Raw genomic sequence first — 25,000 nt, forward strand, 5'->3', positions numbered from 1 at the left:
GATGGTATCAAGCGGATATATTTATTTAAAAAAAAGTCACAAGCTTTAATGGTCTAAGAGTCCTCATTGTTGGTCCAGGAAAGCTTGTAACTCTTCCTGAATAAATATCACCGCTTGATACCATCCAGTTTCAACGAGGATATATGTGTGTGTAATATATATATATAATATATATATAATTATATTATATATATAATATATATATAGATATAGATATAGATATAGGATATAGATATAGGATAATAAGATATAGATATAGATATAGATATATGCTAATATATAGCTATATATACGCGTATATAAGCTATTATTTATAGCTATCTATAGCTTTTTATATCCGCTATATGCTATATATAGCTATATATATGCTATATATAGCTTATATATAGCTATATATATATATTATATATATATATATATGCTATATATATAGCTATATTATATATATATAAGCTATATATATATATTAATATAGCTATATATATATATATTGCTTATAATTATATAATATGGCTATATATAGCTATATATATATATACTAGCTATATATATTATATATAGCTATATATATATAATATAGCTATATTATATATAGTATAGCTATATATATTATATAATAGCTATATAATATATATAGCTATTATATATATATATAGCTATATATATATATATAAGCTATATAAATATTATAGCCTATATATATATAGCTATATATATATTATAGGCTATAATAATAGCTATATATATATAAGCTATATTATATAGCTATATATATATAGCTATATTATATAGCTATATATATATATGCTATATATAATATACGCTATATATATATAGCTATATATCATATAGTATAATATATAAAGCTATATATATATATATATATATTAAAGCTATATATATAATATATATATATAAAGCTATATATATATATATTATATATAGCTATATTATATAATATAATATATATATATATTATAGCTATATATCTTATATATATATATATAGCGCTATATATTATATATATATATATAGCTTATATATTATATTATATTATTTATATAGCTATATATATATATATATATTATATACGCTATATATATATATATATATATAATATATGCTATATATATAATAATATATATATATATAGCTATATATATTATATATATAATATAATATATTTATATAATATATATATATATATATATATATATATAATATAGCTATATATAATATATATAGCTATATATATATATATAAAGCTATATATATAAATGATTGCTATATATATATATATATATATTATAGCTATATAATATATATATATATTATAGCTATATATATATATTATATATATATGCTATATATATATATATATATAGCTAATATATATATATATATATACGCTATATATATATATATATATTAGCTATATTATATATATTAATAGCTATATTATATATATATATATAAGCTTATATATATATATAGTCTATATTATATATATATATAGTATTATAATATATATATATATAGGCTATATATATATATATTATATGCTATATATATAATATATAATATATAGCTAATATATATATATAATATATATATACTTATATATAATATATATATACTTATATATAGCCCTATATATATATATATATATATAGCTAATTATAATATATATATTATAGCTATATATATATATATATATAATAGCTTATATAATATATATATAAGGCTATATATTATTATATATATAGCTATATATATATATATATATATAATTATATATTTGCTATTATATATATATAGCTATATGCAATTCAGGAATGACCGAAGAACACATGGATGTTTTAAAGATTTATTTCAATCAGAGAAAACGTTTCGCACTATGACTATGTGCATCATCATCTGAAAAATGCAAATATAATAACATTAAAAATCTAAAAAACACAGGATTCTTAAATGACAATTAAAAACATTATAAAGACTAAAACTAAGAACAAAGTAAAAACAACTGCTGTTACACCAACCTTCAGGTACAGAGGAAGAAGATAAGAATGACAAAGAGGGAGCAACAACTCCAAAGACGTATGCCAGTATAGTTTGAGGCAGAGGAGCAGCCACCGTTTAAACGATGGAAACGAGTCTTTTAATATATAATGACTCTAAGGTCGTCAGATAATCTGCATCCTTAGAATACGCTAATATGGAGAAGTGCTGCTTCTTAACCTCAATTTTACAATTGATAGCATGATTTTTTATATTTGAATGTTCTGGTCTGCTCAATCTTTGTCCCGTTCTAAAACTCAACCCTAAGTGACTATAATAACGCATCTGCAACAACCTCTTCGTCGATCCAATATAAGTACCAGGACATCCTGGGCATGTAAACTTATAGACCACATTGGATCTCATGAAGGGCTGCAGATGGTCCTTGAAGCCAAACAAGGAGCCAATTTTACTGGGATTGTTTGATATTAATTTTAAATTAATACACGGTATTTCGGTTTCAATAATTCGTTTCAGTTTTATGCGAAAATTTGGAGTTAAAAATATAAGGGATTGAAGCATACATAAGTTTTTTCGGAACATTAAAAACCGGTGTGGCAGGATGAAAATAATCAGTTTGTTGATGATTCTAAAAACTAGATCCTTGGGAAATGAATTTTGTTGAAAAAAAGTAGTTAAAAATTCAATCTCCTTATGAAATATGGCCCAACTGGAAGAGTATCTAAGAGCCTATGCACTAAAGTATAGATGGTATTCAATTTAAGAAACTGGGGTTTGGCAAGCACTGTAGAAATTATTTGCAAGACCTGTATAAGTTTTCTTTCTATAAACGGCAGTAGTAAAAACAGAACTAACTCTCGTGATTAAAACATCTAAAAACGGTAAACAATTATCTTTTTCTAATTCCATAGTAAAATTAATGTTAGGGTGTTGCTGATTAAATAAAATCTAAAAACTGGGTGGCCTGCCACTGTACTACTTAAAAGAAAAAACAAAAGTATCGGTCTAACATTACCGTTCTGTAAAACAATGGTTTAAAAGACGACGGACAACAATCTAAAAAATTTTGTTCTAAAAAGGACATAAACAAAAAAATTTGCAAATAAAGGTCCTAATGGAGAACCCATAGCAACATCATCTACCTGAGAATACAATTTTTGATTAAAAATAAACATAGAATCTTGCACAGCAAGTTCTAGAAGTTGTTTAAAAAGAGACCTAGTAAAACCATGAAAAGTAAAATTGCCATCTGGAAAAACCTTGTTTAAAATAATCTCTATAGTCTCGTTTAAGGGAACATTCGTAAATAAAGAGACAAACATCAAAGCTCGACATATACAGGTCACCATCTTGACTAATGATTTGGTTTTGAAATTCATAACCATTTTTCAAAATAAAATGACTTGAGGTATACTCGTTAAGGAGAGAAACCAAATATTTCGAAATAGAAAAAGAAGGGCTATTATACGCTGCCATAATAGATCTTATTGGAATTCCATCTTTATGAATTTTTGGTAGCCCATACAAAATACTGAACAAAGAAGAACCGGTTACATACAGCGGGTTTTGGTAGGTTTTATCATCAATAATGTTGTCAGTTTTAATTTCCTTAAAACCTGTTAATACGATCCTCTCGTTTATAAATATCTAAAAAGTTATGATCACCGTGAGCTACAAACTTAGAAGTGTCCGACAGTATGTCTTCAATCTTATTGACATAAACATCTTATTCAATAATACAACTCCTTTTGCCCTTGTCTGGCTTGCAGATCACTAGGTCCTCACGTTTCCTAAGTGAAAGCAAAAGTTTTCAAATCATCATTTTTAAAAAAACGGAGTCCACGTAACCTTTAATTGTGAATAAGTCTTATGTATAAGAGCAGCCATTTTTTGTGTAAATTATCAAGTTTTTTTGCATATCCAAATTAACAAGTCTTTGAAACAGCACCCTTTGGAGGTGCTGTTTCAAAGACTTGTTAATTTGGATATGCAAAAAAACTTGAGTAATTTACAACAAAAAATGGCTGCTCTTATACATAAGACTTATTCACAATTAAAGGTTACGTGGACTCCGTTTTTTAAAAAAGATGATTTGAAACTTTTGCTTTCACTTAGGAAACGTGAGGACCTAGTGATCTGCAAGCAGACAAGGGCAAAGGAGTTGTATTATTGAATAAGAATGTTTATGTCAATAAGATTGAAGACATACTGTCGGACACTTCTAAGTTTGTAGCTCACGGTGATCCTAACTTTTTAGATATTTATAAACGAGAGGATCGTATTAACAGGTTTTTAAGGAAATTAAAAACTGACAACATTATTGATGATAAAACCTACCAAAAGCTGTATGTAACCGGTTCTTCTTTCAGTATTTTGTATGGGCTACCAAAAATTCATAAAGATGGAATTCCTATAAGACCTATTATGGCAGCGTATAATAGCCCTTCTTTTTCTATTTCGAAATATTTGGTTTCTCTCCTTAACGAGTATACCTCAAGTCATTTTATTTTGAAAAATGGTTATGAATTTCAAAACCAAATCATTAGTCAAGATGGTGACCTGTATATGTCGAGCTTTGATGTTGAGTCTTTATTTACGAATGTTCCCTTAAACGAGACTATAGAGATTATTTTAAACAAGGTTTTTCCAGATGGCAATTTTACTTTTCATGGTTTTACTAGGTCTCTTTTTAAACAACTTCTAGAACTTGCTGTGCAAGATTCTATGTTTATTTTTAATCAAAAATTGTATTCTCAGGTAGATGATGTTGCTATGGGTTCTCCATTAGGACCTTTATTTGCAAATTTTTTTATGTCTTTTTTAGAACAAAAATTTTTTAGATTGTTGTCCGTCGTCTTTTAAACCATTGTTTTACAGAAGGTATGTAGACGATACCTTTGTTCTTTTTAAGTACCAGTGGCAGGCCACCCAGTTTTTAGATTTTATTAATCAGCAACACCCTAACATTATTTTACTTATGGAATTAGAAAAAGATAATTGTTTACCGTTTTTAGATGTTTTAATCACGAGAGTTAGTTCTGTTTTTACTACTGCCGTTTATAGAAAGAAAACTTATACAGGTCTTGCAAATAATTTCTACAGTGCTTGCCAAACCAGTTTTAAATTGAATACCATCTATACTTTAGTGCATAGGGCTCTTAGATACTCTTCCAGTTGGGCCATATTTCATAAGGAGATTGAATTTTTAACTACTTTTTTTTCAACAAAATTCATTTCCCAAGGATCTAGTTTTTAGAATCATCAACAAACTTTTAACTGATTATTTTCATCCTGCCACACCGGTTTTTAATGTTCCGAAAAAACTTATGTATGCTTCAATCCTTATATTTTTTAACTCCAAATTTTCGCATAAACTGAAACGAATTATTGAAACCGAAATACCGTGTATTAATTTAAAATTAATATCAAACAATCCCAGTAAAATTGGCTCCTTGTTTGGCTTCAAGGACCATCTGCAGCCCTTCATGAGATCCAATGTGGTCTATAAGTTTACATGCCCAGGATGTCCTGGTACTTATATTGGATCGACGAAGAGGTTGTTGCAGATGCGTTATTATAGTCACTTAGGGTTGAGTTTTAGAACGGGACAAAGATTGAGCAGACCAGAACATTCAAATATAAAAAATCATGCTATCAATTGTAAAATTGAGGTTAAGAAGCAGCACTTCTCCATATTAGCGTATTCTAAGGATGCAGATTATCTGACGACCTTAGAGTCATTATATATTAAAAGACTCGTTCCATCGTTAAACGGTGGCTGCTCCTCTGCTCAACTATATCTGGCATAGTCGTCTTTGGAGGTTGTTGTTCCCTCTTTTGTCATTCTATCTTCTTCCTCTGTACCTGAAGGTTGGTGTAACAGCAGTTGTTTTTACTTTGCTTCTTACTTTTAGTCTTTTAATGTTTTTAATTGTCATTTTAGAATCCTGTGTATTTTTTAGTATTTTTTTAATGTTATTATTTTGTCATTTTTCAGACTGATGATGCACATAGTCATGTGCGAAACGTTTCTCTATGAATAAATCTTTTAAAACATCCATGTGTCTTCGGCATTCCTGAATTGCTGTTTGAGGATCATACTGCAGATAGTATATATATATATATATATATATATATATATATATATATATATATATAATAAAGGTATAAGCCACAAAGGAAAAATAAACAACGGTGTTCTGCAAGATCTTTCAACTCGACGTCCTTTACTTAGCAGACAAACTGACTTACATGAGAAAATGTAAGTCAGTTTGTCTGCTAAGTAAAGGACGTTGAGTCGAAAGATCTTGTAGAAAATACATAGTTTATTTTCCTTCGTGGCTTATACCTTTATTTATGGATTTATCACGTTCCAAACTTTAGTGTTCAGATACATACATACATCATACATACATACATACATATCATCTAATATATATATATATATATTATATATACTATATATATATATATATATATATAATATATATATATATATATTATATATATATATATATATATATTATATATATATATATATATATATATATATATATATATATATATATTGATGATTATCATTATCCCTTTCCATCACGTCATGTGCCATTTTCGGGTCTCCAACATATTCCTTGTTTATTATATAGCAAAATTTACTATGAATTTGTTTCCGTCATTCCAGTCAAAGGCGCCTCCACATATCATAGATGCCAACGCAGAAAGAAAAGGAATATCGAATACATAGAGCCTTATGGCAGGTGAGAAAGAAACATTTGTTTGGAACTTGTTTTGTATCTTTGAAAGTTCGCATGTAGAGGAGCGTCTTATACATATATATATGTATATATATATATATATATATATATTATATATATATATATATACACTTAAATCCACGGTAGAAGGTGAGTGAAACTGGGACTTTGAACAAGTACTTTCATAGTTTATTTCTACCTTCTGAAGTGAACTTCTATCGATGATTTAAGGATATTTCCAAGCACGTTTTCTTTCGTGCTACATTGGTTATATATATATATGTGTGTGTGTGTGTGTGTATGCATGTGTGATATTTTATTCTAATCCCTCATGCTTCTCCATTTCAGTAACTGTCTTAACTTGAGTAAATAGCGTTCATATCGTTTCCATTACATCCAACCGATAAGGACGAACGCTCTGTCTTCTCGTTAGATTTCTCCAGTAACAAGCAACCCCATATCCTCACAAATTACGAACCATAAGGATGAGGTGCCCAATGCATACTGACAAGCAGAGCAGAAGGCTTGGCTGTTCTGCCACTGGTAGTTCAGTGATTATTGCTCTTTGGGCTTGAATTACAGTATGAATATATGTTGCCATTCCTTCTCACCTCTGTAATTTCCGTTATGATTATTACCATCATTTTATTCTCTCTCTCTCTCTCTCTCTCTCTCTCTCTCTCTCTCTCTCTCTCTCCTGAAATTTTGTCATCATTTATGACTTCAGATGCTCCGTGTGTTATTTTTTTTAAATTATTGTTTGAAGCCTCCCCGTATCTCTGTTGTGGAACTTTTTCTATAATTTTACGTAAAACCCAATGAATTTAACTAAGATGAACGTTGTTCGCAGATGTTCGATAGCTGCCCGGGACATCAAAGAGGGAGAAGTCTTGTTCGTCGACCACCCTGTCATCACTGGCCCGAAGCAGAACTGCGGCGTCATGTGTCTGGGATGCTACAGACAACTGGAATCCTGGGATGCTTACCGATGCTCAAAGTAGGTTGACTGACTTTAGACTGTAGAAGGTGTTCAGAAACGCTAAAATCTCTCTCTCTCTCTCTCTCTCTCTCTCTCTCTCTCTCTCTCTCTCTCTCCTGCCACCAGAAGTTGTAAGCAGCAACAGTGTGGAAGAGTTTAAAAGAAAGTAGACAAAATCATAACGGCACTGTGAATGATCAGTAAAACCTGCTCCAAGAGATAAGTGAGGACACGATGTCTACTCGGATGGACTAATGAGTCTTTGAAACATCCTAATCCTTGTAACTCTCTCTCTCTCTCTCTCTCTCTCTCTCTCTCTCTCTCTCTCTGTGCCCTTGTGGTGCATTGATAGCACTATTTCTCACAAGCAACTACTGAGGCACTAGAACGGAACAACCCACGAAGATGGACGATATTGGTTGTGCTCCCTAAAATCCAATATGCCTCTGGTAACCTAAGCAGGGAATTGGTCACCTTAAGTTTTGATGTTTGTCAACTGTAAAGGGTTGTGCCAGGGTTGAGAGAGAAGATAATATATGCAGCATCATCAGAACGGGAAGGCCTCGACGAGGTAATTCTAACCTATTCTCTCAGGTCCATATCCTTTGGACACAGTGTGCTAACTGAACCGAACATGGAATTTAGGCCAAAGGCCAAGCACTGGAACCTATGAGGTGTCATTCAGCTCTGAAACGGAAATTGACAGTAAAAGGTGTGAAAGGTGTAACAGGAGGGAAACCTCGCTGTTGTACTATGAATCAATTGTTAGGAGAGGGTGGAAAGTAAGATGAGAGAGAATTTCAAAGGAGGTATAGTAAAAGGAATGAAAGGGGCTGCAAAGAACCTTATTACCTACAGCGCATCGCAGAATGCTGAGCTTGTTAAGGAAGTTCATTGCCTTTTTTGGTGGAGAGTCAGTCAAGTAGGTATTATTAGATTAAATACTATTAATTATGATACTTTTGAGAACAAATGAAACTGCACGATGACCACATCTCTGGGTATCTTTATTTTAGTTTTCAAGTCGCATTTTGTCTCCTAAATTACTGTTATAGTTTCAGACTTAAGTTGGGAAGTCGAGGGTGAGACGAGGAATGACAAAATTGAATTAATCAACGAATTAGTTTAGATTTTCGTAAGAAAACATCAAAGACTACCTTCCTTAACGAATGGTCATCAGGTCGTTCGTAGATGTCGATGATCGATGTTTTAACGGCGCCTGGCTTTGGTAGTTAGTACAGCAATTATTCAGTAATCCAGTCTGTAGGTTTTCAGCGAACTAATTAATAATTTCTCTCATCTCGTAAATGTTCCATTTGTGTTAAATTGGGATGAAAAAGGAAACTTGATAAACCAAGGTTTTAAAAAATAATAAAAATAAAAACATATAAAAAACAATCCAACTTTGCCATCATGGTCTCCTCCCTCCCCACGCCGTGGAGGGTAGTGCCGTCAGTGCATCACATGCGGTGCACTGTAGGCATTACTTAAGGTTCTTTGAAACGGGCTTTCGGCCCCTAGCTGCATCCCCATTAATTCCTTTTACTGCACCTCCTTACATCTTCCCTTTCTTCCATCTTACTTTCCACCCTCTCCTTACAGTTGATTCATGGTGCAACTGCTTTGAGGTTTTCCTCCTGTTACTCTTTTCAAACCTTTTACTGTCAATTTCCGTTTCAGCGTTGAATGATCTCACAGGTCCCAGCGCTTGGCTTTTGGTCTAAATTCCATTCTTGATTTAATTCAATATGCTCTCCCATTTTATCATTCCCTCCGGCTCCCTTCCTTTCCCTTCCTACCCTCCCCCCAAAACCCCATATTCCACCCAGCACTGATCATCAAGCGACAGCTTATTCAAATCAACAAATCAAATCTGTGATCTCAAGCCAGGCGAGTGAGGGAGGCCTGGCGCGTAGCCTTGTCAGGTTTGCTACGAGGCGTTGATTGATGAATGACGTTACTGACGGACTTTCCTCTCGCTGACCCCTATTTTGGCCAATTTCTTTTTTTCCCTGATAACCACCAGGCTTAATAATGAAGTATATCTATCATTCCATTGAATAAAGTTGCTAATTATGGCAGAAATCATACTATTGCTAAGAATATCGTAAGGAAACTGTACATGTCAAATTTCAAATGTCAGTTAGATTGCTAAATGCATGTAGAGTTCTGTATTTGATATCTCCTGTCACCTGAGATGTGAAACAAAGACATTCCTGTGTTATATCCTTGTCATTCTAGGGTGTTGTAATTCGTCCAACAGAACTGTCGCGTGAGTGTTATAATGACTGCTGACCTGAGTTAGGGACATCTTCATATATTACATAATGTAATATACGAATGTGCTACTGAATTTTACAATGAGGTTAATGTTTTGCAATTATTTCACATTCCTGAATGACGTCATAACCTTTTGACTCGTTTGAAGGGTTGTACAAAGATATTTCGTTTCCTGATACCTTCAAGATTTTATACCATACCTAGTTCCTCGTTGGACGAGTGGGTTACGTGCTCGCCTACCAGTTCGGTAGTTGCAAGTTCGATTCCTTGCTCTGCCAACGTGGAATCAGAGGAATTTATTTCTGATGATTAGAAATTCCTTTGTCAATATAATGTGGTTCGGATCCCACAATAAGCATAGGTCCCGTTGTTAGGTAACCAGTTGGTTCCTATCCACGTAAAAAAAATATATATCTAACCTTCGAGCCAGCTCTAGGAGAGCTTTAATCAGCTCAGTGGTCTGGTTAAACTAAGATACACTTAACTCTATATCATACGTAACATAAAAATTAACATTACACAGTAGTTCTCATTCCGTTCTAGATAATGATAAGAACTTTAGAATTAAGGAGAGAGAGAGAGAGAGAGAGAGAGAGAGAGAGAGAGAGAGAGAGAGAGAGAGAGAGAGAGGTTGCTTGCCAAACCTACGATAACTTTGATGATATTTATTTCTCACTGCCTGCTTGTCAAAACTAGTTGATGCCAACTTGAGCATGTTATCATTACAGAATCTTCGTTCCAATGATAAGAACAAAGTGTAATTCTAAGGATTTGTCTTGAATTTTTATTACTTTCCAGATTGCCGATTCGTCAAAACCTACATTTTTTTGTAAATCTTCATATCCTAAAATATAGTGATGAAGTTCAGTAATCCATGTGTAGAATTTTGTTACAGTGAAAAGTAATATGATGATCAAGTGAAGGGCAACAATGACTCTGTCTCATTCGACTTCATGACATGGCCAATCATTAGATGCAGTTTCCAAAGTTCTTTTGTTTTCTGATATACGTCATCTTTGGAAATAAATTACATCGTAGCCTAATGTCATTTTTCCCTTTGAAGATGTCTGTGTAAACTTTTGTTCGTAATAAAAAACAATCTAGATTAATTTTAATATTTAAGTATATTGTATTTTTATTATTTTGTGGCAATGATTAGCTTATTGGCACCCGTATGGTTAATTTTCCTAATTTTCGTTTAAGTGTTGTTCTCTTCGTCGCTTCAGTTGAGGAGGTTTTCAATGTTTGATGCAAGACGAGTAGTGCATAACACGTTTTTCAACAAGTTTTAACGATTTAATGCGAACTTTTCATGTTAAGGTATTGAAACTTAATATCAGTGTACGAATAACCTTTGAAAGTAATAGAACTATTTTCAGATCTAGCAACTTAGTTCTCGTGATTGATATTAAAATGCCATTATTACCAATATTTTTGCATTTATTTCTTTTTCGGGAGTAAAATTATAAACTTTTATATTGCAATTAATGTTTTCTATTTTTGATTGAGGAAAGTTTATCGACATCTTTAAAGGGGGAAAGTACACACCACAATGTAATTTGTTTCCATAAATCACTCCAAAGTAATAGTCCCTTCACCCCATAGGGGCATAGTGCCGTCAGCACACCTCACGTGGTGCACCGTAGGCATTATTTAAAGTTCTTTGCAGTGTCCCATCGGCCACTAACTGCAACCCCTTTCGTTCCTTTTACTGTACCTCCCTTTATATTCCATCTCGCGCTATTCACCCTCTCCTAGCACTTGTTGCATAGTGCAACTTCGAGTTTTTCTTGCTGTTACGCCTATCAATCCTTTCTGCTCTCAAATTTCCCTTTCGGCGCTGAACGACCTCATAGGCCCCAGTGCTTGGCGTTTGGGCTAAATTCTGCATTCGATTCCATTCCAATAGTCCGGTCAGGCTTATTGCTAGATGCAAATAACATAATTTATCGATTTGATTTTCCTCGTGGGAATCTGGACTTTCACCTGAAGTTATGTTATTCATTAGAAAATGACCTCAGGATGTTTTCCTGTGAGAGTCATGGTCGAAATTCATTTAACTAGGACCTAGTGTTCTACTTCTCTGCTGAGATTTGGCTTTTAGTTGTTCTATGGAATTCAACTTTTAGCTTTTGGTTGAATCTTCGACCTCGTATATAATACAGACTCTTAACTTAAATGCCTTTAGGGTTGAAGTGACAGTTTGACAATTTAAATTTGGATCCAGTTTCACTTTTCGAGTGAGGTTCGGATTTCTTTCTTAGGTCTCGCGTTGATGTTTAGACTTTCAGTTGAATATCAGCCTTAATGCTGGAAAGACGAGCACGCTTCTAGCGAAATTTTAGAGACCTCTTATGAAATAGTCTTTAGGTAAAGGTTCAGTGTTTTGACAAAGCTTCCGGAAACGAACAAAAATTCCAGTTAAGTGACTGTGATCAGTCAGTGACGAGCAAGTCTCAAGTGACTGGTTTCAGGGACGCAGCTGTCGCAGAGCTAAAGGTAACCACCCCAACCAGGGCCATCCCCATCCCAAACCACTCCCAGGCCATACGGATTAGCTAAAACTGGTAGCGAAGGTGCCATTCAAGGTTTGGCCATCCTTCGCCTATATCATTACTCAAAATATGAGAATCTGATCAGATTTACTATAATGGCGGCTGTGCTGCCGTAAAATGCAATATTCAGAAGCGAGAAGGGAAGGGGACAAATTCAAGTCTTTTAAAATCAGAGTTGTCATAATCTGGCATCGTTCTTCACTATGATTTCCTCATTAAACAGCGTCTTCCTTCTATCAGCTTTCTTCAATCCTTTGCACAGGGAAGCTGTTGTTTAGTCAAGTGGAATTTCAGGTTACGCCAGGTAATTAATGGTTGAATTTATATTTTATTTAGTTTTTCATCTTAATCATACAGCTAACAATTGTTCAAACCACAAATATATAAAAGAAAAGCATGTGGCTCATGGGCCGCGGTTTGGCACCCCTGTTATAAGCCAACTTCACAAAGAAAATAGTTGAAATTATGAAGTAACCATCATGAATGTGGCCGTGAACGTTTTCACTTCACTGTTAAAAACGATAGAAATCTATTGTTATCAGATGAAATCAGGGCGAGAAGATTTTTGATACAAGGTAGATAAAAATACTTGCTCAGAATCAAAACTGCAGCAATAAAGAAGAATCAGCGGCCTTAAGGATGTACATAAAACATTTCTACCATTCGGAATGTGTCGCCTGAACGCGGGAGTTTTTATGAGTAAGCACATTTTGATTTTGTAGTGACCTCCAAGTTGCCTTTCCATTTATATATATAGAATGTTCTTAAGGTCCCTTTTGAGCTATTTTTCTGCATTTTCTTCGCGGCATTTCTTAAACAATCAATTCAAGTAAATCTGACATATCCGCTAAAGCATCGTACCTTTTAATAAGAAAAAAAACTGAGTTTTCTGTTAGTATAGAGTTGAAATCTCACCGTTATCCCCACATTAAAGGGTCGGTTGCCTGATGCCCCTTCTTCTCCTCCTCTGCATACTATCAAAGGCATCATCATCCTCTACCAAACCTCTTCTCTCCATATCTTTCTTCACTTTATCTCGCCATCTCATTCTCTGTCTCTCTCTCTCGACCTTCTTCCTCTAACAGGTTCCTCCCAAGCCCTCTTTCACTCCCTCCTCGTCATCCATCCACAACACACACTTTCGTTAAGTGTTTGGTCATTTAACCAAAATGTATTTTCTTCTTAAGCTTTATTAATTATTAAGAGAGTGGCTTCCACTGCAAGAGCTTGATACCCATTGTACGTAACGTTTCATCCTCTTTGTCTCCTCCCTTTATTATCAGATGCTCATGGCCGATGTGTGGCCCGAAATGCGAGGGGATGGGATACCACCCGATGGAGTGCAAATACTTCTCCGCCTCGGGATACAAACCTTCTGCGGAGGATTTTACTGAAGAGCAGTTCGTCTACGAGTCCTTTCTGCCTCTGAGGTAACAACGTGTTTGCTGGAAGAGATGAGTTTTCTTCATGACCTGAGTAGGCTCACAAGTACAATATTCCCAGTTTGGAAGTCTTCCTTTCTCCACATTGAATAGTGTTTATTACCGATTTGAAGTGCTTAAATACTTCATGTATGCTACCCAGTAAAGTTTGTGAATTTTAAGTTTTAACTACTGCTGCTTTCCAAATACTTCATTTATCCTGCCCAGTAAAGTTTGCAAATCTTAAGTTTTAAATACTGCTGCTTTCTAAATACTTCATGAAGTTTGTGAATCTTAAGTTTTAACTACTGCTGCTTTCTAAATACTTCATGAAGTTTGTGAATCTTAAGTTTTAACTACTGCTGCTTTCTAAATACTTCATGAAGTTTGTGAATCTTAAGTTTTAACTACTGATGCTTTCTAAATACTTCATTAAGTTTGTGAATCTTGAGTTTTAACTACTAATGCTTTCTAAATACTTCAGTCTCTACCCAAGTCTGCGGTAGTAAGGTATTTAACAGCTTAATTACTAATAATATTCTGACATAAAATAGGTAGGTAAATAAAAAATAACGTTGGAAACATAGATATGTAGACAGCAGTACAAAAGCAGACACGTTATCTCTGAGCTTCCATGTCTACTTTTGATTTTCCTTGTGTCATTCAGTCCTCCTTTCTTTGAACTGAGGGTTAGTCGATGGTCTAAGCTTTTAATTATAGTTTTATGATTGTGAATTTTTAGTCTTTTTACTGTTTTATGATTTTTCACAAATTTAAGATTGTTTCATAATTTTATCATATTCATTGACAGATTCCCAGAAGATGTAGTAAAATATATATATCACGAAACGTCGGAATCAAATAAGGCAAATGTTGAATTTGGGTTTTCAATTTTTGGAAGGTTTATTGGTCAAATTTTTAAGAAGCGACGTTATAAAGGGTGGAAAACTTAGGAACATAAATGCACAAGAATGACAGAACTAGCACAAAGAACTCATACAAAAATTCTCATTGAACCTTAACAGGTGTTTTTGCCTTCAGCAAGCGGAGCCTGAGAAATACCAGACGTTGATGGCGATGCAGAGTCACGACGAGGAGAGGAGAGGAACAGAACTATGGAATAGAGAACAGGTAAGCTATTGGAGAAGGGACATGGATAATGACAAATGATTGGAGTTACGCTAAGTCAGAAAATGAAATAGTAAATATTTTATTGATCGGAGGCAAATAAATGCAAGTATTGTGAGTTAACTAATAGGATGAATGACTTATAATTAATAATTACGTAAATGTAAATGAGGTTATTGAATAGTAAAATAGGTAAATAAACATATTAAAAAATGGATTAACAACCACGTGTACAAAATTAATTTTTTTTTTTGCAATGTTCTTTGTCAAGTATTTTTCGTACAAACCTCAAGTGATGATATTTAGATGGTGGCTCATTTGTGGAAAATGTTACAATGTTCTTTAGGTCAAGTATTTTTTGTACAAACCTCAGGTGATGATATTTAGATAGTGGCTCATTAGTGGAAGATGTTACAATGTTTAGGTCAAGTAATTTTCGTACTAACCCTAAATGATGATACTTAGTAGCTCATTTGTGGAAGATGTTACATTGTTCTTTGTCAAATATTTTTCACAAACTCAAGTAATGATACTTAGTGGCCTGGTGTGGCCTGGATTGACCTGCCATCTTCCATTGTGTTTGCAGCCATCCTAGTATTTGCATGTTTACTAGGTCGTCTTTTGTATACATTGATTCTGTTTTTGTTGTTTGTGATTGCGAGTACGCACTTCCCTTGCCTAGTAATTGTCGCGCCATATTTGCCACACCTAGTTTTCACCTTCATGTGAATTGTATAATTGTTTCGGTGCGTTGTATATTGGTTTTTGTCCCTTGGCGCTAGGCAAAGACTGTCGTACTAGAATGATCCCCCTACGTCTTCCTCTCATAGCGAAGAGAACAGTGTGCAGAAAAAGTATTGTTTCTTATTAGGTGGGATACGATCCCTGCCTGTATAACCTCAGTAACTTGGTGGAATTTTTTTTGGGGGGGAGATCTCATTCTTGTGGTCAGAATAGTGAATTCTGTGCCCACATGATTGCACGTTTGCACTTTCCCAACATACCTAGTGAATTCATGTGTTCGTTCTCTCTCTCTCTCTCTCTCTCTCTACTCTCTCTCTCTCTCTCTCTCCTCCTGCAGTGATGAAATAAAACGGGAAGCCCACAGTGCGTTGCTGTGCAGGCAAGGATAAGCTTTGCAGTAAATTCATGTCACCAATAGATGTAGACCCCTGTAAGAACAACGCTTTTCCCTATTTTTTATTGTACCCAATCGCGTTGTTCCTTTTACCATTCTATAGAGCATTCCGCGGCCTTTTCGCCGATGTATAACACATGTAATTTCATTATTTATATTCCTTATTATCTTCAAATGTATGTTTGTAAGAAAACACAAATCTACTGTCTCAGAGTCATTTCTGCTCTTGGTGTGGATCTGTACTACTTATCCATCTGCACCTGCCTATGTCAACCCAGTTCGTCTGTAGTAAATGATCAGTACCCAGCTACCTGTCTTACTCTCTGGTCCTCACAACTGGTGACCTCTCGGAGTTGGTGACACAGCGGTTTAGGCCCAGCCTTTAACGGACTAATTACGGCCGCTCACCTTCAGAGAACCTTAGGCGGACTCAATACAGCACCACAGTTTAGGTCTCTGAAAACTCCATTTCGAGGACGACACCAATGCCATTAATGGACTAATCATGGAACAGCTTCCCAGCATGTTTTGGCGTTTTTTTTCGAGGACGGGTAGCTGGGTGCTGGTCAGCCAATACAAAATTCAGGCGGCGGTCCAGAAACATCCATCCAACACCGCGGCTTCCTTTGCCTCACCCAGGGGACGCCAGATATCATCTCGATTCGCTGAACCTGGCGGCCTCCTCGGTTCTTCCCCAGGCACCATTGCCACACCTGCGAGTCCCCAGTCAACCTCCTGACGCCACTGCTGCACCCAGGGTCCTGCTTTACCCACCCGACATCACTGCCGCACATGTGGGCCTGCTCGGCCACCCTGACGTCGCTGCCTGTGGGCCTCCTCAAACCCCCAATGCTGCCATTGCTCCTGGGGCTCTCTCAGCCTGCCTGACATCATTGCCACACCTGTGGACCTTCTCACCCTTCCGACGCCGTCGCCTGTAGTCCTCCTCAGCCCACCGACACTGCTGCCACACCTGTGGGCCTCCCCTGACTGCTGACACCACTACCTGTGGGTTTTCTCGACCTGCTGATGCCGCTGCTCACCTGTGGTTCTGCTTCTATCCACTGGACGCCACGCCGCACTGGGAATATCCTCAGCCCAACCTATGCTGCCACTGCACCTGGGGGTCCCCACAGCCTGTCCCACACCACCACCACACACAATACAGCTCTCTCCACAGTCTTGGTCGCCCCAGCTGACAGTAGAACCCTCCAGGCAACCGCCAGGGGAGGCATCCTGTCAGCCAGCTACACCAAAGGACTCGAGACTCGTTGACGCCCCACAACAATTGTCACAAGGACATGGGGTTGACCCCTGCCTCCAAGATATTTTTCATCCAATGATTATTCCATAATCATTGTCTTTGGGGGGAGTATTTGTAAGGACAATGCTTTTCCCTATTTTTATTGCACCCAATCATCAAGTCATGTTGTTCCTTTTACCATTCTATAGAGCATTCCGCAGCCTTTCCGCCAATGTATAACACATGTAATTTCATTATTTATGCGCCTTATTATCTTCAAATGTGTGTTTGTAAGAAAACTCAAATCTACTGTCTCAGAGTCATTTCTGCTCTCAGTGCGAATCTGTACTACTTATCCATCCGCACCTGACTATGTCAACCTAGTTCGTCTGTAATAAATTATCAGTACCCAGCTACCTGTCTTACTCTCTGGTCCTCACACCCCTGTTCAGTTTGTATTTCATGCAGGGGTCAGGAGTTTTACTGCGAGAAGCCATGTGGAGAGGATGCAGCATGGCCATTGCTGCAGTGGGGGAAGTATGTAAGACGATGGAGGAAGAAGACCACCCCCATCTCCAGAGAACAGTCTCCATTCCTCACCCCTTTCCCATTGTCAGTGCTGCCACAGACTCCTTCTCTTTTCCCCGTGACCACTGGTAAGGGTCTTTTCCCTCTTGCTAAGCCCGTAGGTCAGAAGAAACCTGAACATGTATTACAAGCTCTTTTGATCCTCTCTCCCAGTTCATCTTTGGTGGTGGGACCTTCTTCAGCATGATGGGAGAGGCACTGCCATGAAGGCGCCACGGGACCACCGATACCATCACAGGAGTGGCTCATCTCAGTAATCCAACTGGGGGAGTTCCCAATCTCACTCGAGAAGCAGGTTGCAGAAGCACCCCTCCTTGAGGTAGGAGCAGGACAGAGTAGAGTGACTCTCCTCCCTGCACCACTCCTAACACTGCTCACATAGACAGAATACTGACAAAGTTGGGAAGACATTGGCTCTCTTGTTTGGGAGACAGGTACCAGGAATGGCTCTATTCCAAAGGTGTCCACAGCAGAGCTTCCCAGTATCATTGCAGACACCAGCATGGGTAGATTCAGATATGCCTTAGCATCCGCACTGACACCTGAAGACTACCGAAGCTTCTAATACCTGGAGCATATACAGTCTCCCAGAGAGCAAGTTATCAGTTTACCTACCTTGGTCTCCGCTGGCAGCAAACATTATGGAGATGGACAGCCTAATAGCAGGAGAGGAGGGGTCCTTAGCCTCTTCCAGGTCCTAGAAGTTACTTCTCTCACCATTTCTGTTCCAGACCAAGTATTATATACTAGAAAGGGCTGTTGCCCTTCTTAGGAATGCAGATTCATCAGTCTGCAAGCTTTCAGATAATGTCTCTCTGGGTAGCCTCTGAAAAATTGGCACCAAATTCATAAGTGGGGAGATAATGAACAAGGAGGTGACAAGTGCCAAGGGGCATAGATCAAAGACATGATGGAGGTTGTACCACCAAAAAAATGCCACTCCATGAAGGAATACAAGGACTTATCAGGCAAGGCCCTATCTTATGTAGCCAAGCATGTGGCCCATGCTTTGGCTACGTTATCCTGAAGAGATTAGATGCCCTTTTGTCCATGTCTCAGAAACACATCTTGGTCGATAGTTGGCTCAGCCTGGGAAATTACATACTTCCCTCGGGAAGTATTGAGCCAAGCTGAGACAGAGAAGAGAGAGGGTGCAAAGGACTTCCTCTCCTTGGTCTCACTCAGATTGGCCCCGAGAGGGCAATCTGTTGACCTTGTGACCCAAAGTAGGCTTCCACTTGCTGCGAGATCGTCATTACCTTTCCAGTTTCGACAACAGAACCACTCGGCTCCTTCAGGGAAAGCATAAGGAGAAGGAAGCCAGACCTTCCGTGCCACTTAACCCCTCCAGCCCGGAAAGCAGAACAGGATGAGGAAGAGGAGGTTCTAGGTTATACTCGGAGCCTCCAACCCCCACACCTGCCCAAGGTGGGGATATTGGCATTAGAACCTTACAAGTTCTTCCTCTTACCAAAGTGGCCACCCAAGGGGCTATCCCTGACACAGGAGATGGGAGACATGCAATATAAGGGGGTGGTAGAGGTATTGGAGGACAACACACTGGACTTCTACAGCTGTTTCTTCCTTGTGGAGAAAGCATGGGGCAAGTGAAGGCCCATCACAGGTTTGTCGAACCTGAACAGCTACATGTGACTGAGTCTGTTCAAAATGGAGACATAGTAGTTGATCTTGCCGTTGATCAGTGAAGGAGACTTCATGGTCTCATTAGACCACATCCAAATACACCCCTCCTTTAAGAAATTCCTTTGGTTTGTCTCCCAGAAGGCCACATACCAATTCAGGGCCTTCTGCTTTAGCCTTGTGACCCCCCCCGCCCCCCCCACACACACACACCAAAATCTCACATGAGTGTTTAAACTGGTGTCAGGGTGGGCCCAAAGGAGAGGTATCCAGCTATGCAGGAACCTGGACAATTGCTCTTACTTGCTGCAAAGACCAGGGTTGGGGTTCTGCAGTTGTGCAGGGACTTGGGAATCTTGATCAACTCCACTAAGTCAGACCCAGTGCAACAGTACAAACTAGGCACCTGAGGAGGACAGTTGACACAGTGAGGGTGAAGGCCTACCTTTCTCAAATCCAGGAGGAGGACCCACATCCATTCCCTGGAATGGAGGATGAAGGGGGGAGGGGGTATGCTACTCACAGGACAGGGTGGGGGGATATAAGTGTGAAAAGGAAGATACTGGAGGATATGCAGTGGTGGAGGAGCCCAGAAAGCCATCTAGAACGACTTAGCAGTGCAAATGCATGAGTGGTCAGAGACCATGGGACTGATGCTGACAACCAGTTACATTACTGGGAAGAAGAACATCGTGACAGATCAACTAAGCAGGGCAGATCAAATAATGGGGATGAAATGGTTGTTAGAACAGGGCGTAGCGGACAGGTTGCTCGAGTTTTGTTTGGTCCCCACATTGAACCTGTTTGCTACAGCAAGGAACAAGAAGTTACCCTTTTATTGTTTGCCAGTCCCCAACCAAAGAGCTGACCTGCAGCCAACCTTCCATCATTCAAGGGACAACCTGGATGTGTATGCCTTCCCCCATCCACCCAACTTCGGAAGGTCATCAACAGGTTGTGCATGTCCCAAGGTCTGGGAATGACTTTAGCTCCAAAGTAGCCCTAAATAGAATGGTGCGCAGACCTCCTCTACTTGCTGGTGGACATACTAAGGCAACTTTCCCCCTCTCCCACCCTGCTGAAGCAAGAACACAAGAACCAGTTTCATCAGGCAGTGACGTCCCTCCTTCTTCACATGTGGAGGCTATCCAGCAACTGCTTAGAAAGAGAGGTTTTTCAAGAGAAGTTGCTGAGGTCATTGCCAGCCCCCTCTTCCTGCATCAAGGGGAGCACCTTTCCATGCCTGCAATTAAAGGTTATTGGGCCGCCCTCACCCGAGTGTTCATGCTAAGGGGCATAGACCTTTCAACATCAAGGGAGCTGTCAAAAATGCTCAGAAATTTTAAGAAGAGTTGTTCCCCTCATAAATTGAAAAACCCCCAGAGAAGATCACCAAGGTCCTGATCTCCCAGAGGAAGCTGCCCTATGAACCACTCAGAAGGATGTGATCAGGACTTGACCCTCAAAGCGGTTTTTCCTTTGGCATCAGAACCAACGAAGAGGGTGGGAGAACTGCATGCATTCTCATATGACTTTACCTGCACCCATGGGTGAACATTGATTGGTTTCTACTTCCTCCCAGAGTTCATGGCAAAGAACCCCTCCACATACAACCCAAGTTTCAATTGTTTTTCCCTCCCCTCATTAAAGGACTTCGTAGGGAGTGGAAAGGATGCGATGTTGCTATGCTTAGTCAGGCCTTGAGAGCCTACCTTGAATGTATAGCCCCCACAGACTGGTGCATTGGAGACTTTCTTAATTATGGGTCGGGTTGGGAGAAACGAGAGATTTCAAGGAACACCATTTCTCTCTGGCTGAGAGAGGTGATTGTGAAGGAATATTGCTTGAATCGTAGTGGAGATCTGGGTCCAACCAGAGTCAAGGCTCATCACACCAGTGGGATAGAACAGTTGGTGGCCTTCATGAAAAACTACTTGGTTGGTCAGGTCCTCTGGGCAGGGGCCTGAAAGAGGCAAATAACATTCACCTCTTTCGGCCTCAAGGATGTATCACACAAGTCCTTAGATACCTCCACCTTGGGCCTGGTAGTGGCGGCACAGCAGGTCATATAACGATGTAGAGTCCTCAGGAGTTCTGTCTGGAGGGGAAGACATCACCAGCAACATCATGAGGCCTGAGGTGAGTTGATACACACAGCAAACATCTCTTGCATGCCCTTGGGGTATCAAGTAGGAACACTCCCACATGTTTACCTGAGAGATCGTCCTCCTGCCTTCTGGTGAGGCTCCTTATATGAGAGCGTAGGTTCATATACATGTTGGAACAAATACAAAATTAAAAAGAAATTTGTATTTTTCCCAACATACGAACCCATGCTTTCATATAGGTAAAGTAACCCTCCTCGTACCATCCCGTGTAGTTTCGATCTCTCAGTCCTAGGAGATGAGCAAAGCTGCATATGGGCTGACTCACACAATGGAATATGGTAGGTCATTCCGGGTCATGCCACGTGACCCATGTATAGCTTTTAAGATTTTGTTTTTCAATAACGGGCGAAGATAGGTAGGCATGGATTACTCCACATATGAAAGCGTAGGTTCGTATGTCAGGAAAAATAAGGATTTCTTTTTAATTTGGTATTTTTTACAGCTTGACATATTACTTTGTTGAAAAGTAATCCCAAAAATACTACATAGACTACTTCTTTGTAGTATGAAAAGCAAACTGATAGAAATAACTAGCATTACACTTCTTTGAGAATATTACTGGAAGCAGAATGAGATATTTTTTTCAAATTATTTAATATGTACTTCTCTGAGGCTTACTAGAATATTTTCTTTATTCAAATTCAAGTTATTTGGTATTACTATGACTTTAATTAAAGCTAAGCTTCAAATGGTTTCTGGTTGAAGTTATTTCTTTCACTGAAATTATTTAAAATATTAATTTAGTTATCTTTGCTTTTTTTTTTTTTTTTTTTTTTTTTTTTTAAATAACTTGTTTTTTTTTTTCGTGCGACTTTACGTATGACTGTGTATATTGAGTAAATTCAAATGATTCCATCAGCCATTTTTACTCTTATTCATGATGTTGCTTCGAACAGAAAAACATCGTGGACTTCTTGATAGAGAAAGTGAAGGTTCCTGTAGAAGACTCTCTTCTCCATACCATCATCGGTGTTCTGGACGTCAACTGCCACGAGGTCCGAAGCAATATACCCGGTTGGTGACGTTTTAGCAGTATTTGTATAACTTTATATGGAAACACTGTAGTAATAGGCCTAATTTCATCTGCGTAAGGATTATAGACAGGGACGTCCTGATGGTAGTTATAGCGTAACCTGATTAATATATATATATATATATATATATATATATATATATATATATATATATATATATATATATGTCATATCACATTTCCGTGATTCATATACATATATCGAGCTACAATGTCCTTTAATATCTAATTCGTTCTACCTCGGAATTAATATATTTTCATATATGCTTAACCGAAGGGGAATTTTTTTTTTTTCTCGATAATAGACTTGCCTGGACCAGGGCGCGAACCCATGATCCTTACAAATCCAGGAACGTCAGTGAAGCTTTAACCTACTACACCACGGTGGTGTAGTAGGTTAAAGCTTCACTGACGTTCCTGGATTTGTAAGGATCATGGGTTCGCGCCCTGGTCCAGGCAAGTCTATTATCGAGAAAAAAAAAAAATTCCCCTTCGGTTCAAGCATATATGAAAATATATTAATTCCGAGGTAGAGTGAATTAGATATTAAAGGACATTGTAGCTCGATATAATAATATATAGGGATATAATTATATTATATATATATATTATATATATATAGATAATATATATATATATATATATATATATAATATATATATATTCTTCATCACTGTTGGGCTTATCCTCGGTGAAATAGGTACGGGGATACGGAAGGACATGGCACATTACATGATGCTTTATTGCTAGCGACGTTTCGAGGCAAAGTCCCATCTTCAGGGTAAAGGCAAGAAATAAATATTACATCAATACAAAACAATTAGGCGAGTTAACGTAAAATTATTAAGTAAAATTTCTAAGTAAAATTACGAATTAAAAATCTCAAAGAATGGGTATTAAATCAATACATAACATATTCAAGAAAAGGAAATGTAAAATCATAAACAATTAAAATATTTCTAAGTAAAATTACTAATAGAAACAATTAAAAATATTTCTAAGTAAAATTACTAATAGAAACGTGTGTATATATATATATATATATATATATATATATATATATATATATATATATAAGAATATAAAAAAATATTTAAAAATGAGAAAACTACCTTGCTCAAGCAAAGTCCCTCCATTCCGTGTCAGGACGGTGGAAAAAAGTCAAGAAGAGGCAAAAAACAGTGACGTGGCTTTATGCTATATACAAAGGTACTGAGGTAGTATAATTGTTAAGTGAAGGTACCAATTTCTTAATTGCCAAACTTTCAAGAACGAAGAAGTGGTGTTACTATGGTGACGTCATAATGACCTTGAAGTTCTTATAATTTATCTGCCTTACAGATTCTGGCGTGATTCCTAATATTTGATTGTTCAGGGGTGGATAATTTGCTGCCCGTTCGGTAACTTACACCTCTATGAGCATCACATCTCACTTTGAGCAACCGGGCCGTACTTCCTATACGTAGGTCTGCTGATTACATCGGCAGCAATTAAATAAATACACTACACCGGATTGCATCAAGGAGGGCAATTTCTCTGTGTTTTAGGAAGCTACCAATAGTTCTAGGATTTATGCAAGTGAATCTTGTATCAATTGCTGGATAATGGCGGTTTAAAATTTTCTTAAGGGAGGGCAAAAACTTCCTATCATGTATATAAGGTATTTTAATATAGAATTTAAATTTCTGTGCTAAATGGACTGGACTATGTGGATGAACAAGTTATTGATGGTATTTTTGACGTATTTAAAAAATAGCCCCGGTGGGTAACAATTGCTGTTGAAAAATCCCTCAAGAAATATTATTTCGTCATGGAATAATTTCCAACTTGATGTTAGGTTTATAGCCCTGTGGAGGAGTTTTGGTAAAGAATTTAATTTAAAATTATAAAAACAAAAACTAGAAATTCAGGCCAAGACCGGTGAAAGTAGGTTTGCTGTAGATTTCTATGTTAAAACTGTTATCTTTACGAACTACCATTGTCTAAAAAAGCTAATTGTCTATTTTCTTCTAGTTCACAGGTAAATTTAATATTTTGATGTTTGGAGTTAGCA

At 37.1% G+C, this 25,000-nt stretch overlaps 1 protein-coding gene across 1 annotated transcript in view; it reads left to right on the forward strand.

The window, feature by feature from the left end:
* The window catches only part of LOC135212780 (SET domain-containing protein SmydA-8-like), a 38,993-nt gene that overhangs the window by 6,101 nt on the left and 7,892 nt on the right, over positions 1-25,000 (forward strand). Inside the window, 6 exon segments of the mRNA XM_064246552.1 lie at positions 6,701-6,743; positions 6,746-6,776; positions 7,624-7,770; positions 13,871-14,017; positions 15,034-15,139; positions 22,811-22,928. Coding sequence (XP_064102622.1) covers positions 6,701-6,743; positions 6,746-6,776; positions 7,624-7,770; positions 13,871-14,017; positions 15,034-15,139; positions 22,811-22,928 — 592 coding nt within the window.

This window comes from Macrobrachium nipponense, chromosome 41 (assembly GCF_015104395.2).
Source record: "Macrobrachium nipponense isolate FS-2020 chromosome 41, ASM1510439v2, whole genome shotgun sequence".
Lineage (NCBI taxonomy): Eukaryota > Metazoa > Arthropoda > Malacostraca > Decapoda > Palaemonidae > Macrobrachium > Macrobrachium nipponense.